General features: G+C 48.2%; 2 protein-coding genes across 6 annotated transcripts in view; one reads left to right on the forward strand and one right to left on the reverse strand.

Annotated features, from left to right (window-relative positions):
- The window catches only part of Prkar1b (protein kinase, cAMP dependent regulatory, type I beta), a 133400-nt gene extending 117592 nt beyond the window's left edge, over positions 1 to 15808 (reverse strand). For 2 of the 3 annotated variants that reach the window (NM_001359101.1, NM_001359097.1), the window contains exon 1: positions 15640 to 15808. The gene's annotated coding sequence lies outside the window, so the exon portion shown is untranslated. Of the gene's footprint in view, positions 1 to 15023; positions 15107 to 15639 lie in introns of those variants that run through there. The other variant, NM_001359098.1, reaches the window with a different exon arrangement.
- The window catches only part of Dnaaf5 (dynein, axonemal assembly factor 5), a 36378-nt gene continuing 35513 nt past the window's right edge, over positions 15238 to 16102 (forward strand). Inside the window, exon 1 of one of the 3 annotated variants that reach the window (XR_003955669.1) lies at positions 15238 to 15940. Coding sequence is in view for 1 of the 3 variants with exons in the window: in NM_001081265.2 (NP_001074734.1) it covers positions 15352 to 15940 (589 nt within the window). In the remaining 2 variants the exon portion in view is untranslated. The remainder of the gene's footprint in view (positions 15941 to 16102) is intronic. The other 2 variants (NM_001081265.2, NM_001363485.1) reach the window with 2 other exon arrangements.

The following is a 16102-nucleotide window of genomic DNA, read 5'->3' on the forward strand; positions in this document are numbered from 1 at the left end:
GAAACTTCTCACCATTTCAGTGAGCCTTGCAATTTCTTCAGAATTGAACTACAGCTGCTGGTCCGTGCTTGCTGTCGGTCTACCAAGAGGACTGGTCTACAGCTGCTAATCTGTATTTGGTGTTTGCTACAGGACTGAACTGCTAACAAAGAAAATTAAGTCGCCCCCCCCCCACCCCCGTAAAGAACTATTGCTAAACAGGTCTACTTCCCCCATATTCTAACAACTTTTCTTTTCCACTCCCTCTGTGGGTGGTGAGCTAGAGGAGAGGTTGAACATTTATTAAAAGTAGGTTACAAAAATTCTATGTCGACAATCCTGTGTGTGGTCCATGTCTAGCTTACATGGATACTGATATCAGTCTGGCTGGGAGACTGTCTCCCTGAATGGTTTTAAAATGCCAGCAGACCTGCTGTGAGCTCATGTGCAAAGAGTCATATGGCAAGAGACTGGTACAGTCTCTAAGGATAGCAAAAAAGGGGGTGGGGGCCAGATCTAACTGCCAGGAAGTGATACTACCAAAAAGTATGGGAAAATATCTGTCCTGGTCCTACCTAGGAAAGGACCCTGCACTGGCAGTAATGGGGCCTTCAGAAGGCCATGCCAAGCTCTGCCTGGACATTAGCCTTCAAATACCATGAAATAGGTGCTGCTTCACACCACTAAATCTGTAGTCATATGTTATACAACTATAGAGATCCAATTCAAAGCAGGAATAGAAGAAAAGATGCTGGGAATGAAGTCTGTGTAGAATTCCTCAATAGGGGGCTGGGGTGTGGCTCAGTGGTAGAGCCCCTGCCTAGAATCCCCCAGTGAGGGGCTGGGGTGTGGCTCAGAGGTAGGACCAATGGCTTAGCATATGCAAGGTCCTGGGTTCCATTTCTTGCACTGAAAAACAGCAAAAAACAACAAAAGACTAATAAAAACAGTATAGGAATTCAACATATAATTTGAAGACAAGAAGTTTTAAAACAGCGATAACTAGCACAATTGGCAAATAGTTAAATTGGTTAAAGTGAAGAATGGTTTTAGAGGACTTTTACAGCACCTGAGTGATTATAAGATACAGCAAATTTCACTGATCACTGTAGTAAGGTAATGCAGCCCATTCTTCCATTAAAGTCACATTCCCAGTGACATAGAACAAAATATGTATAATATTGTTAAATGGGGACATGTTTCTAACAATGCAAAGTAAAGGTTATCTATATACTTTTATTTAATAGCCAATGTTTTTTACTTTGTTTTATAGCCTTTATTATTAAGTTGTTATTGTTGCATACATACATATGAATATATAAATAAATCCTGCTGAATAAAAAAAACCGATTAAAATAGAATTCAAGTGAATAAAAAAGCTAACATAGTTACAAGATTAAGGAAATTCGTGATAGTGCACGAGAAGTCGTTAAACACATTACAGAAGTCACAGTGTTAATACTTGGTAATCTGATGTATTAAAGTAAAAAGTCATGCATTAATAAAAAATTCCCACCAGTCAGAGTATAGCAGCATACACCTATAAGCCTATAAGCTCATCACTCCCAGGGCAGAAGGATCAGAGGGTGGAGACCAGTGTGAGCTCCAGAGTGAGATCATGATTTGAATCAAACAAACAAAAAGCCCAAACATTTGGAAGGCAAAACGGAACTCTATTGCTAGGCATGGTGGCTCATGCCTGTAACAGAAATAGAGACAGCAGGGGTGGGCATTCAAGGCCAGCCTGGGTTATATAAGATATTCTCTATATAGAGTTGGTCTGGTGCTGCTTGTATTCAGGAGGAGGAGCAGAAGGAGGAGGGGGAGGAGAAGGAAGAGGAGGAGGATGGAGATGAGAAGGACAAAGTTTATATATACTTACATATATATAATACTTATCATAAAGGGGGGATTTTTAACCTCCCTGGATATTAAATAAAATTTGATTGAATCTGCAGAGATACCATTTGTAAAAAGTATTTTATTTGTATTTTTCAATTTGTATGTGTATGTGTGTGTGTGTGTGTGTGTATGTGAGAGAGAGAGAGAGAGAGAGAGGGAGAGAGAGAGAGAGAGAGAGAGAGAGAGAGAGAGTGCAGTGCCCACAGAGGCCATATCCCCTGGATCTGGAGTTAACAGACTGTTATGAGCTTCCTGATGTGGGTACTGGGGCACTCAAGCCTCTGCAAGGGCAGTATGTGCAGAGACACCATTTCTAACCTATTGAGGAAAAATATTAATTGTAAAACAGGCTGGGAAGATGGATCTGTGGGAAAAGTGTTTGCTTTGCTGACCTGAGCTCAGCCTCCAGAACGTACAGAACAACAGAAGACATGGCCAGTGGCGCACATCTTTACCCCAGCACTTGGCAGACAGATGCCCGCAGGGACATGGATAGAAACCAGAAGCCATCAGGGGCCAATTCCCACCTTTTAGAGCCCATCCCCTCTGAGTCAGGGTCTCTAGGCCAGGGCCAGTGTCTTGGCCTGGCTGGAAACCAGCAAACCCTAGAAGTCAGTCCCCCTAGAAGTCTGCTCCCTTGGAGCATTTGTGGGGATGCGGCTTGTGGTGCGGCGTTGGGATCAGTGTTCCAGTCCTCAGAGAGAGCTCTTCAACACTGAGACATCTCTCCAGCCCCATGTTAAATATTTATTGTGTGTGTGATTGTGCAAGCACATGTATGTCACAGAAATATGCCAGGCAGTGATGGCGCATACCTTTGATCCCAGCACTCTGGGAAGCAGAGTTGGAGGTCAGCCTGGTCTAAAGTGAGTTCCAGGATAGCCAGGGCTACAACCAGGGCTACATAGAAACCCTATCTCCAAAAAACAACAATACCAAACCAAACCAAACCAAACCAAACAAAACCAAACAAAACAACACAGACAGGGATCTGGCGAGATGATGTCTCAGCACGTCAAGGCACTTGCAATCAACCCTGATCGTTTGAGTTTGATCCTTGGTAACCAGGTGGAAGGAGGGAACCAACTCCTGCAAACTGTCCTCTGACCCACACAGGCACACCATGGCATAGGGACACACACATCCAAGAACCTGATGATATGGTTTGGTGGGAGTTTGGGGGGGACACACAGGGCTTCATACTTAACATATGTATGGAGGTCAGTTTATAAACATCTTTAGGGTACGAATGCAAAGCTTGCCTTCTGTAGTGGCCCCCCATTGACTAGTCCTCATGAGTACTGGATTATCTATGCAGTCCTGTATCTTTCTGCACATAAACCAACACAGCTGTTTATGTGTTTATATTGGCTTCTTTGTAAAAATGCATGAAGCCAGAAACACTGGGTGGGTGCTAAATAACCACAAGAAAGAGCTCATGAGGTTATTGTACAATGTTATGTGTCTGTTAAAATGATGAAACAATTCTGCATGAATTAAAATAAAACCATCTCTCTCTCTCTCTTTTTTTTTCCTTCTCGGTGAGCTTCAACATTTTGGGATGGGTGATTCATTAAACAGCAATGTTACATAATCAACACCACCTACTTCAGGATCATTTTGCCCCCAACCATGCATATGCCTTCCCCTGCAGCCTTGGTCATCTGCCAGTGTTTCTGTCTCTGCGACGGACTCCTCCATCTGTTCAGGATTGGCACCAGAGCCCGCCAGCCCTGTGACAGCTTCCCTCCCCTTCAGTCCACTTACCCATGAAATAATTCAGCTGCCTCACTCGCTCATGTGCTTTTAGCCCAAGCACAAACGTTCATCCTGGGGTGAGTAGCAGCAGCCTTTGTCCAATCCACTTCCCCAAACTTGGTCCTCCCTCCGCAAAACCACTACTCTGCAGCAGCCCCCAGACCTCGCTCTTTCCCCACCCCACAATTCCAGGCGATGTTCCACCAGGCAGAGCCTTCCCTGTCCCCAGGGATCCTGTCCACTGTCCACTGTTCCACTGTCGTCTGTTGTGTGGCTTTCCCCAGGGAAATGAACATAAGTCTATCCATTCCAGAGAGGACACCAATGGACAGAGAGGGACCAAACTATCCCATCCACGTCTACTTCAGTGACTCGGTTGTTTTAACTGGTAACACATGCACTTGGGCAACTCAGAAGCCACAACACTATAACCATTACATCCTCAGAGGGGACGACAATACATAACTGCCGTCATCAAATCCATGGCCGCTTACAAATCCTCAGAAGGGGCGGGGCCTCACAAGCCTCATCCCCTAGCAATCATTAACTGCCTATAAATCTTTGGAAGGGGCGGGGCCCCAGAGCCACACCTCCCTAGCAATTATTAACCATCTATAAATCCTCACAAAAGTGGGGCCTGCTGAGGCCCCCACCCTGCCTCAGGACTGAAAGTTGAGGATCCAGTCTTGTGAAGGTCTTCTGGTGATCACGCTGCTGACAGATGAAGAACACAAGGGCTATGTCAAAGCCAGAGGACAATGGTCTGTACTGCACTATCCCTGGACTCTGGACAGGCAACTTCCCAAGGCAAGGAGCAGCAGCACCTGCTTTGACTCTGTGGTGGTTTGAATGAAAATGGCCTCACGGGCTCTCTAGGGAGTAGCACTATTAGGAGGTGCCGGAGGAAGTGTGTCACTGGGGGTGGGCTTTGAGGTTTCAATTGCTCAAGCCAAACTCCGTCCCATGCTCTCTTCCTGCTGCCCGTTGACCCAGATGTAGAATTCTCAGCTACTTCTCCAACACCATGTTTACCTGTGTGCAGCCCTGCTTCCTGCCATGAAGACAATGGACTAAACCTCTGTGTCTTAGGGTTTGACTGCTGTGAACAGACACGATGACCAACACAACTCTTATAAAGGACAACATTTAATTGGGGCTGGCTTACAGGTTCAGAGGTTCAGTCCAATATCATCATGGTGGGAAACATGGCAGCATCCAGGTAGGCATTGTGCAGGAGGAGCTGAGAGTTCTACATCTTTACCTGAAGGCTGCTAGCAGAATACTGACATCCAGGCAGCTAGGACTAGGGTATTAGAGCCCATGCCCACAGTGACACACCTACTCCAACAAGGCCACACCTCCCAACAGTGCCACTCCCTGGGCCAAGCATATACAGATCATCACACTCTGACCCTGTAAGCCAGCCCCAATTAAGTGCTTTGCTGTATAACAGTTGCTAAGGTCATGGTGTCTCTTCACTGCATTGAAACCCCTAACAAAGACACCCATCTTTCACTCAGTCTTAGCTGAACACCTGGAAAGTGTCTCCCACAACCCAATAAATGTATGTCAGGAGAAACAATAAATGAATGAACCTGAGTTAATTTTGCCAAAATCTGTTTACTGGTTGAGAAGACATACTTCTTGGAAGACACTTGAAAAGCCCTTTTCCTTGCTTTTTGAGGGGCTTTAAAATATATGCAGTGCGGGGAGTTAAGCAGAATAAATTTAGATGGCCTTGCTATATTTTGGCTGGAACATAATTTAAAAGTTCCATATTTACATTAAGATAGAAACCCAGTGTAGGTTTGGTGAGATGACAGTTCAGTGGCTAAAACTGCTTGCTTCCGAGCCTGATGATTTGAATTTGAACCAACTCCCAAAAGTTGTCCTCTGAACATCATACATGTGCTATGCCACACACACATATTAAAAAAAGAAGAAAGATATAACCCATAAAGATGTCAACTCCTACGCGCTAGAGGCTGTAACGTAAGGTCATTAAGATCACATCAGACTTGGGAGGAAAACATTTGACTTCCTCCACAGGGCTGTTCTGTGGGATCCAAGGGACAGACCAACCCGTCCTCCCCCTTCTCACTCTGCCATCCCCTCCTCAGATGGCCAGTCTGCCCCACAATGGAGCATACATGGCAACTCAGGTGCACAGCACCAAGTCCGCCATGCTGCTTGCCTTCTGTAAGCCTTACCCGTCTGTGCACGACTCACTCCGGAGTTGGTGAGCCATCACTTCCTAAGGTTGACTCATAGTCCTCTGTGCATCAGGTCACGTGTGCCTTTTTACCAGTGACAGACATCTGGGTTGTTTCATCTTGTGATTAATGCTACGGAGAACATGGGTTGAGGGGGTAGCCACGCAGCCATGGCAGAGTACTAAGGCTACCGCTAAGACCCTGGGTCCCATCTCCCAAGACCAAATCAAACAAACAAAAGATGGTTGTGCAAATATGAATTCAACTCCCAGGTTCTGCTTGAGTTATTCAGAAGAGAGTTGCTCGAGGTCAGGGCGATCCTACGGCTTTTGTTTCTCCTGCAGCTGTGAACTGATCCAGTGCTTTAGGGCTGCAAGACAAGAGCCTTAACGATGTGCAGCATTCTCGAGCTCACGATTGCTATTCTGGAAAGGGCTTCTTCACAGCAGCCAAAAGATAAAAGCAACCTAAATCCCAAGAGATCAGCAAAACCATGCAGTATGCACCACCCCTACAGAGGGCTGCAATCCAGCCCCAGAAGAAGACCAGGGCAGGAAGATACCTCCTCAGCTCCCTGGCTCCCTCCTACAAAGAGGATACTGGTTTGGACTGCAAAGTAGGAGCCCGGAGCAGGTTCACCAGGCTGCCCCAGTACTGGAGAGTTCCAGCCAGACGGTATCCTCCCTGTAATGTTGTCCTTTAGAGCTTGGATGCACCTGTTCTGATGGACAGGAAGCGGCTGCGCCAGGTCTCTTCAACTCAAGAGCTGTGAATGGCTGGGCGCATTCTCTTTCCACCACTTTCCACTGGCATGCCTGGAATCCAGCCCAGACTCTACAGCAGGTTTGCATGCATGGGGAAAAACTGTTGCTGGCTACTTTAGCAAATACACTTCCAAGAGTTTTATAGATCTGATTTATGTGGTTCCCTTCCATTTCTGATTAACTGATATCTGTGTCAATATCACCAAGTGCTGCTAGCATCTATGGAATCTGATAGTTTTAAACCTCGTTGCAGCTGAAGATGACCTTGAACCCCTGATCCTCCTGAGTGCTGGTTTAAATAGTGCTGGGGATGGAACCCAAGATTCATGAATTCCAGGCAAGCACTCTCCCAACTGAGCCACATTCCCAACCCTGAATTATTTTTATTAATTTGCGTTAGTATCAGCTCAATTTGATTATGTCTTAACCCTTTTTAAAAAATTCATTATCTTGCCAGGCAGTGGCGGTTCATGCCATTAATCCCAGCACTAGGGGTCAGAAGCAGGCAGATCTCTGAGTTTGAGACCAGCCTGGTCTCCAGAGCAAGTTCCAGGATAGCCAGGACTACACACAGAAGTCCTGATTTGAAAAACCAAAAATAAAATAAAATAGATAAAAATAATTATTAAAAAAATAATTATTTCTAGATTCTCTTGTTAGTGTTTTCTTTAGGATTCTGGCATCTGTACTCCATTAAACAGCCCATCAGGACTTGTGTCTTTTGACCCTGTGAGATTTCAGGTGTAACGCTGCTCTCATGACATGAACTGGAAGCATCCCCTCCCAGCTCCTTGAAAGATTATAATTGCTCGTTAAATGTTTGAATTTCTTGTCAGCAAAACCACCTGTGCCAGGCCTGGAGCGATGGCTCAGTGGTTAAGAGAACTGGCTGCTCTTGCAGAGGACCTGTGTTCCGTTCCCAGCACCTACATGGCAACCCACAACTACCTGAAACTCAGGTAGTATTCAGGGGATCAGATACTCTCTTCTGGCCTCGAAGGGCACTGAACACACATGGTATACAGACAAACAGACAAAATAAATCTTTGAAAAAAATCTGGGGTACAATCTAGACTATGAGGAGCTTTTAAATTAAGAATACCATTTATGTTTCTATTCATTATTATTATTTTTTTTTGAGATAGTCTCGTTATGGAGCCCAGGACAGAATAGCGTCAGCAGTAGGCCATCCTCCTGCCTCAGCCCCTGAGCAGAAGGATCACAGGTGGGCAGCAACACACCTGGTTTCTTGTGTTTGAATGTTTAAAGTTTTGTTTAGTGTGTGTGTGCATGCAGACACATGTATATCTGTGCATGCATGTGTGCGTGTGTCGTTTGGTGGCCAACCTGGAAGAGTCACTTCTTACTTCCCACCATGTAAATCCTAGACCTGGAACTCAGGCTATCAGTGTTGCACTTCATCTGCTGAGCCATCTTGCCGGCCCAGGTATTTTAATCACAGACACCAGTAGGCTTCTAACTTATACAGGGTGTTGTAATGAGTTACCCTGAAGATGACAATATGGTGACATGCTCAAAAATGTTTCTGGCTGATGCTGGCACAACCAGTCACTCCTGGTTTCTGTTTCTGTGTTGTGTACTCTGCTGTCGCTGTTTCCTGAGTTTTCAGCTGACTCTCCCATCTCCACCTCAGAATTTACCCCTGGGGTTACAGATACACAGTACCACACCTAGCCTTTTATGTGAGTTTGGGGGATTAGTTTTGTGTGACGAGCATTTCTGCCCACTGCACCATCTCACCAGCTCCACTCGTGGGTATTTTCTTGTTCCCATGCTTGCCTGCTGCCCACTGTGCTCTTAGATTTCGAGGCTCAATGTGGAGCAGAATTGCACACAGACAGCACTTTCTAGGGCTCTACTTTATAATGTCTTTGAGCCAACCACCACATTTAGTCCTGTTAGGGGCCACTCTACGCATTACTGTATCTAGGAGTGACAGAGGTGCCTACCAGTGTGTTTGCCCATGTATAGCATGGAAAGCTTAAAATTGAACTTTTCTTTAAATAGAACTATACTACTTTCTACAGGAACAACCACCGCCCCATGTTAAATGTTGTTTTTAATGTTCTGGGGCCAGTGACATGGCTTAGCAGATAAAGGCACCTAATGCCAAGCTAAATGGGCCTGACTTCATCCCATGACCCACACTGTGAGAGAACTCAGTCCTGCAAGTTGCCCTCCGACTTCCACACATGCTTGTGTACACACACACACACACACACACACACACACACACACACAAAACGTAATTTAAACATTTAATTATTTTACTAGCATATATTATACATTTCATATTTCATACATGTACATGGTGTAGTTCAATCAAATTTGCCAAGGCCTATTAGCCTTATCCATCTTCCACAACATGTTTTGCTTCAACTATCAATAATGAAGCAATCACACGAAGCTGGGATGTAGGTCTATTGTCAGTGGCAGAAACCCATTTGAGTGAAGTCTGTAATGAATAGCTTGGCTTATGAATCTGGAGGCTGAAGGCCAAGACATTGCATCAAATGGCCGTCTGGTTGGCAGAACCCCAAGGTAGCATCAACATCACTTGACAATACGAAGAGAATGTTTCTGTTTGGGATATGCAGTATTTCCCACAGCCTCCTGTTGGCACATTTGGTCCCCAGCTGGTGGTACTATTCTGGGACATTCTGAAAACTAGGATGGGGAACTGATGTAGGACATCACTAGGGGCATAGGTCTTGGGACCTTTTTTCCCTTCTGACTGTTTTCTGTTTGACCAGTTCCCTCTGCCATATATCCTTGTTGCCTGATGGTCTAAGCCCATGGAACCAAGCGTGTATAGACCCAAACCCCTGAACTCATGAGCAAAATCAACCCTTTTTCCTTTAAGCTGTTTCTGTCAAGTATTTGGTCACACCAATGAGAACAGTCTATATATGCACATTTTCCCTGCGTGCGTGCTTGCGCGTGTGTGTGTGTATGCATGTGCGCGCATGCCCTGTGTGATAATTTAAGTGGGGAAAATGTCCCCCATAGGATTTGATATTTTATACCTGGTTCCCCAGTTGGTGGTGCTGTTGGGCAGGTAGAGTAGGGACCTGGAAGACAGTAATGTTGAGAGTAAAAGAGACTACAGAGGCCCAGCTCAAGGATAAATTTCAAAGAAATGGACTAATTTCTTTGGCAGAGCACATTTCAAGACAGCACAACACTGAATCTGCAGTGTGATTGTTACTGGTAACACGCACGTCTACAGTGTAAGATGAGGCAGAAAGAAATACATAATGTATGGTCTGAAACGGAGAAAGACCATTAGGAGGCTTAATGTTACAGATAGCCTATGTCAGAGGAGATAAGCACCATTAGGGAGAGGCCTGATCCACACCAGAACAGAGGGAAGGGTACATTTGGGGGATGACCCCACCCAGCTAAGCTTTCAGATTGTTAAAGCAAAAGGCTTAAGTTTTCTACTCTTAAAAAGCAATAACAGGGGCTGGAGAAATGGCTCAGTGGTTAAAAGTATGGGTTGCTCTTCCAGAGAAACTGAGTTCAATTCCTATCACCGATGTGGTAGCTCACAACCATTCAGCTTTGGAGGATGCAATGCCCTCCCCTGGCCTCCCAGAGCACCAGCCACACTTCTGGCATACAAATGTGCTGGCAGGCAAAACACCTATACACACAAATACACACATTTTTTTTTAAAGTATCAAACAAAAGCAAATATGATTCAAGGAGGACAGGGTTTGTCCCAATCACTTGGCAGTGTCCTCCAGGAGGCGCTGACTTTAGACACATGGAAGATGTAAGACCGAAAGCCTGCAGGTTCTTCCTCTGTGGTCTCAGTGAGCCACTGAGACTAAGCAGTAAGTAGTAGGGAAGTCCCTCCGGGAAAGCCCGAGAGACCACCAGGTGACGCTGCAAGGATGAAACCTAGGTTGGAGACCCTAAAATACTGGAGATGCCAGAGCCATGGGCTGTCAGAGAGAGAGATACAGAAAGGGAATGGAAATACCCAAGCAGCAGCAGAGCTGCCCATGAGAAAGTATGCCACAGGCATCAGAGCTGGAGGAGCAGGGCCGTCTAAGCCCTTTGACACCAGAGATGGAGGCTGGGTCTGAGATCTAAAAGCCGTGGCCTACTTCCAGCTTGGTCTCTGCTTTGTGACTGTGCATATGAGCCCTCAGCTCCCTGCTCCTGACACCATGCTGGCCATTTGTGGCTATGCCTCCTCACCATGATGGACTCGTCCCTCTGGGACCATAAGCCAAAATAATCTCTTCCTTCTCTAAGTTACTGTGGTGGTTTGAATAGGTATGGCCCCTATAGACTCATGTGTGTGAATGCTTAGCCCATGGGGAGTGGCATCATTAGGAGGTGTGGCCTAGTTGGAGGAAGTATGTCACTATGGCTTTGAGGTTTCCTATGCTCAAGCTCCACCCAGTGTGGCACACCAAGCCCTTATGCTGGCTGTGGGTCAAGATGTAGAACTCTCCAGTCCTCCAGCACCTTGTCTGCCTGCGTGCAGCCATGCTTCCCGTCATGACCGACAATGGAGTAAACCTCTGAAACTGTAAGCCAGCCCCAATTAAATGCTGTCTTTTATTAGAGTAGCCATGGCCTTGGTGTCTCTTTGCAGCAATGGAAGCCCTAACTAAGACAGTTGCCTTGGTCATGGCGCTTTATCACAGCAACAGACAAGTGACTAATATACCTCTTCTCATAAAGTCACCAGGGTTCAGTCATGGGGACTCCTCCCTGGTGACCTTTCTAAGCCCCATCACTTTCCCAGGTCACAACTGCATCACCATCCCACCTCTTTGTACAACACAATGGGGATTAAACTTCTGTATACAAAACGGGAAAACACTCATTATATTCTGCCACGTGGCCAGCAGCTACTCTTTGGCCATTCTGCTGTGCTCCCCAGTTATCTGGCAATCCGTTTTCTCCTGTCTCCACTGTGCTTTGGGGAACTTCCTTTAGACGCCCTTGCAGACAGTTCTGTTAGCAACATGTTCCACTGGCTTGTCTTTGTCCCTGAGAATGCCCGATTCCCCCTTCATTCCTGAAGCAGCATTTGCTTGACAAAATTCACAGTTAACAGTTTTCTTTACAAGCGTGAAGAACCCTGTGCCCTTCTTCTGGCTCCCGTAGCCACAGAGAAGCAGCCAGATCTGGTTCAGACTGCTTCTCTCCTACCTGCAATGCGTCATTTCTCATCGAGAAGCAAGGTTTTCCTTTTCTTGAGTTGCCAAATGTTTAACTAAAGCCAGGTGTGATGGTTCATGTCCATAATCCTAGCACTTGGGAAAGTGAACAGGACTGGCTAAAACTCAAGGACAGTCCACAGTGTAAGACCTTGTTTCAAAAATATAGAGAAGGTCATGTGTCCTGGTGCCTGCCTTTAATCCCGGCACTCAGGAAGGAGAGAGGCAGCCAGCCAATGTGAGCTAGTCAGGTCCAGCTCAGTCTGGCCTATAGAGTGAGTCAATTCTCTCTCTCTCTCTCCCTCTCTCTCTGTGTGTGTGTATGTGTGTGTGTGTGTGTGTGTGCGCGCGCGCTTCATGCACACCAATGGCAGGATAGATAAGAGGGAAATAGAAAGGTTAACTATGATGTACCTTGGTATGGGTTGCTGGTAGATTTACCATATCAAGGCTTCCTCAGCCTGCTGCATCTTTCTTTGACTCGGAGGCATCTATAGCCATTACTTCTTTTAGCCCCACAACTCCGCCTTAATGTTCTGGAGTGCTGATGAAATTATCCCACTAACTTCTGAGACTCAGGAGTTTTATTTTTATTTGAGACAGGATGCATATTCAGCCCAGAACCTTCCATCCTCCTGCCTTGGCCTCCTCAGCACTGCAAGCTCAGGCATACGTCGCCAAACTTGGCTTAGGCTCACACTTTGTTCTATTTTCTTTATTCTTCAGTTCCAAGAAAGTTCTAGCACTCCGTCATCTCCAGTCTACCACTGTATCCTTCTAATGATGGACAGTGTTATTCTGGTTGTTTTCTCAGATTCTATAATTTCAACTTGGCGCTTTACAATTTCTTTTTCTTTGCTAAATTTTTTTTTAAATTTTAAATGAGTTTGTAATCACTTTTTCTTCTAATTGCTTCTGAAAGCGATTTTCATGGTTGTCGACAAGTCCTTGGCAGATGGCTCATTTTGGCATCCATTTCAGTAAGCAGCCTTTTTGCATTCACATTGCAAATGTTCTTGGAATGATAAGCGGTTTTTTCAAATGTACGCTGGACATTTGGGTTACTCTGTTTGGAGACTCCTGGTTCTTCTACGTTAGCAGGCAGCTAGCTGCTAATGCCAGTGTGTGTATGTCACATGTGCAATCTGGCCTGCCGCTGTGGCCTCTTGTTCCAATGCTGGCTTTGTCTCTGGCATCTCCACTTTGCTCTCCTGGTCTGTTTGATTTTCTGGCACTGGTGGGGCTCCTCGGTCCCTGCTGGTGTCATCTGCAGAGTTATGAAGGCATCTCTGGGGTCCATCCTACTGAGGATGTGGGTCTCTTGCTGACAGACAACTTCACAAAACTACCTATGTGGTCCCCGCTGGCACCCCATGTGCAGGCAGGGTCAGGTGAGCCTACAGGTGCTGATACTGACACTGGGGACAGACTGTGGACTGGAACACGGGTTAAAGTCTCTGCCTGGCATTGTTCTAGGTCTCTCCTGCCACTGGCCAGAGAGAGGGGATTCCCAGAAGACTTGCCCTGTATCTCTTGGCCATCGTGTTGGCCTCTCTGGGGCCCTGGCTCAGAAATCAAAGAAAAAGGAAACATAGCCCAAGTTCTGAGTTCCGGGCCAGTGTAGTTATTTTCAACTCTCAAGTCCTTTTCCTACTGGGTGTTGCTTGTGGGGTATTGAGCTGTATTTAGATGGAGGGAACAGGAAAGGCAAACTCATTACTGCTCACAGGACCTACAGGCCATCCCTGCTGGCCCATCCCAACCTTCACAGCAGCCACAGGCATCCTTAAAAGTGCAGACTTAGCTTTCAGTGTTCCACGTAAAGCATCTTCCTTGGCTCCCTGCAGAGAGACAAAGGCTATCCTGGCTGTCCTGCACATCCCCTTGTTCCCTACAAGACACTTCTCCTTCCCCTAAGAGGTCCCCTGGCCACAGACAAGCACCGTCAGCTTCAGCTGCCACGGCCGGCCACAACCCTCACATACTGGGATGCTGGGCTAAGATGAAGTTGGAAGGGCTGCTTCCCTGGGCTTGCCGTCTGCCCACCTAACATTCACAAAGCCTTTTCACGGCTTGCACATCTATGCCAAATTCCCCTTATGAGGATAGCAGCTAGCCCCAATATCTCAATCTTGACATCTGCAAAGATCCTACCTCCAGACACTCACACTCTGATGGACTAGGCTTAAGACTTTGACATACGAGTCCATGACACCTCTAACACCAAGCCTTTGCTTGGCCAGTCACCTCTCTTCACAACTCTTTTGCCACCCTAAGCAATTTTACATGGTTCCCCTAAAGCTTCCACGCCACATTCAAAACACCTAAGGGTTCACACCAATTTCCCACAAAACTAATGTCAACAACAAAAAAAGGCCAAATTTGTTACAAAACCCAACCCCTAACATTATAAGCCTGTTCTCAGATGTGACTCGTTTGGATGCCCAAGTCATGCAGCACTGAGTCAGGCCTAGGAAGTGCCCAGTGGGGGGTCCTGACCACTGACAATACCATCTCTGACCCCCTAAAAAAACACTTCCAGCCATCGAGCATACCTCATGTCTAAACTGAGGTCAGACCGTGTGGCAGATTCACACTTGACTTCTTCATGACCTCTGAGGAACCCAGTAAGGATCAGCCATATCTACACCATTAGAAAGAACCTCAGCTTAAGCTGCCCCTGAGGAAAGGAACCTGAAGGTGCAGGCTTGCAGAAGCTTGGCCACTCAGGCCAAGTTCCAGACTCAGGCACAGGACAGCCCCACTCTTGGCCTCGCCCCTAGCCATTTGCCACGCCCTAAGGCCTGCGTCCCACCTGTCAGCCCTTGTCTCAGGCACCTCAATCCTCACGCTTCACCTTACTCAGACCCCCACCCCTCCCTCGAGCTTTATGTCCCTTCCCCAAACCTGCACCCCACCTATTATTGAAACTTGTCAGCCAGCTGCGCGGCCCATGCCCCGCCCACCTACCCCCCCATCCAACCCACTACTCCTTGCCCCGCCTCCTTCCCGTAGACCCTTATTCTTCGCCCCGCCCACAAAACCAGGGCTCCGCCTGCCACCTCCTGCAATGCTCCCGAAGTCCACACCCCGCCTATTTGGTTCTTTCCCCTCCCATTATCCCTTATTCCCCTCTCTTTACACTAAGCCCCTACCCAAGAGGCCCGTGTCCCGCCTACCAACCCCCTCGTACCGCCCACTACCTCTTTCGCCCAAGGCCCTTGCCGAGCTTGCTGTCTTCTGCCTCGCCCTCAAGGTTCGCGCCCCACCCCAGACTCCCGGACCTAGCCAATTACACTTGCTTCTCTTAGCCTCTCTCGTCCTCCTGCCCGTCACTCCGCCCTCTAAGCCCTTTGCCCGCCCACTTCCCTGGCCCCGCCTCTCCCTTACTCCCTGCCCCTCCCCCAGCATCACTCCTAAGGGGCGCACACTCAGCCTCGAGCAACCCAGGCAGCCGGAAGTCTTGCCGTAAAGCGTGCTCGGACCATCGTACTAGCGCCGGTTCCCTTGGAGACAGGCAACGCGCTCAAGATGGCGGCGCCGGCGGAGGCGGAGGTGGCCGCGGCCCCGGGCTTAACCGAGGCGGCTGAAGCCGCGGAACTGACCCGCGCGCTAAGCCGCCTGCTACCGGGGCTGGAGACGGAAAGTAAGCTGGGGCGGCGGCGCGCTCTGGAGGCTCTGGAGCAGGTACTGGAAGAGGCGGTGCGGCCCGGCGCGGATTCCGCGGCCTTCCAGGGCCCCTGGGCCCGTCTGCTGCTGCCGCGCCTGCTGCGGCTTCTAAGCGATCCGGCCGAGGGCTGCCGCGCGCTGGCCGCTCACCTGCTCGACCTTGGCCTGCGCCGCGCCGCGCGGCCCCGCGACGCTCTGCCGCGTCTGCTGCCGGCGCTCAGCGCACGCCTGGCCCGACCTGAACTCGCGCGGCCGCCGCCGGAGCCCTGCGAGGAGCTGCGTCTCGCCCTCGTGCAGCTGCTCCACCTCGCCGTAGACCTGGGCGGCGCCGCGCTCGCGCCCCACCTGGACGACGCCGTGCGCGCCTTGCGGGCCGCGCTGCTCGACCCCTTCGCTGCGGTGCGCCGGGAGGGCTGCGAGTGCGCAGCCGCTCTGGCCCGTGCCACTCCGGGTGAGCGTCCTATCCGCTTCCCTGGTTACCTAGATGTCCAGAAACTGAACTAAAGTGGGCTGGTTCCTTCGTAAGGTCATTTCCGATGGGAGGGGGCACGAGACAAGAGATCTCACCATGTAGCCCTGGCTGGTGTCAAACATAACGCTGCTTCTACTTCAG

The sequence above is a fragment of the Mus musculus genome, chromosome 5 (genome assembly GCF_000001635.26).
Source record: "Mus musculus strain C57BL/6J chromosome 5, GRCm38.p6 C57BL/6J".
Taxonomy (NCBI): Eukaryota; Metazoa; Chordata; class Mammalia; order Rodentia; family Muridae; genus Mus; species Mus musculus.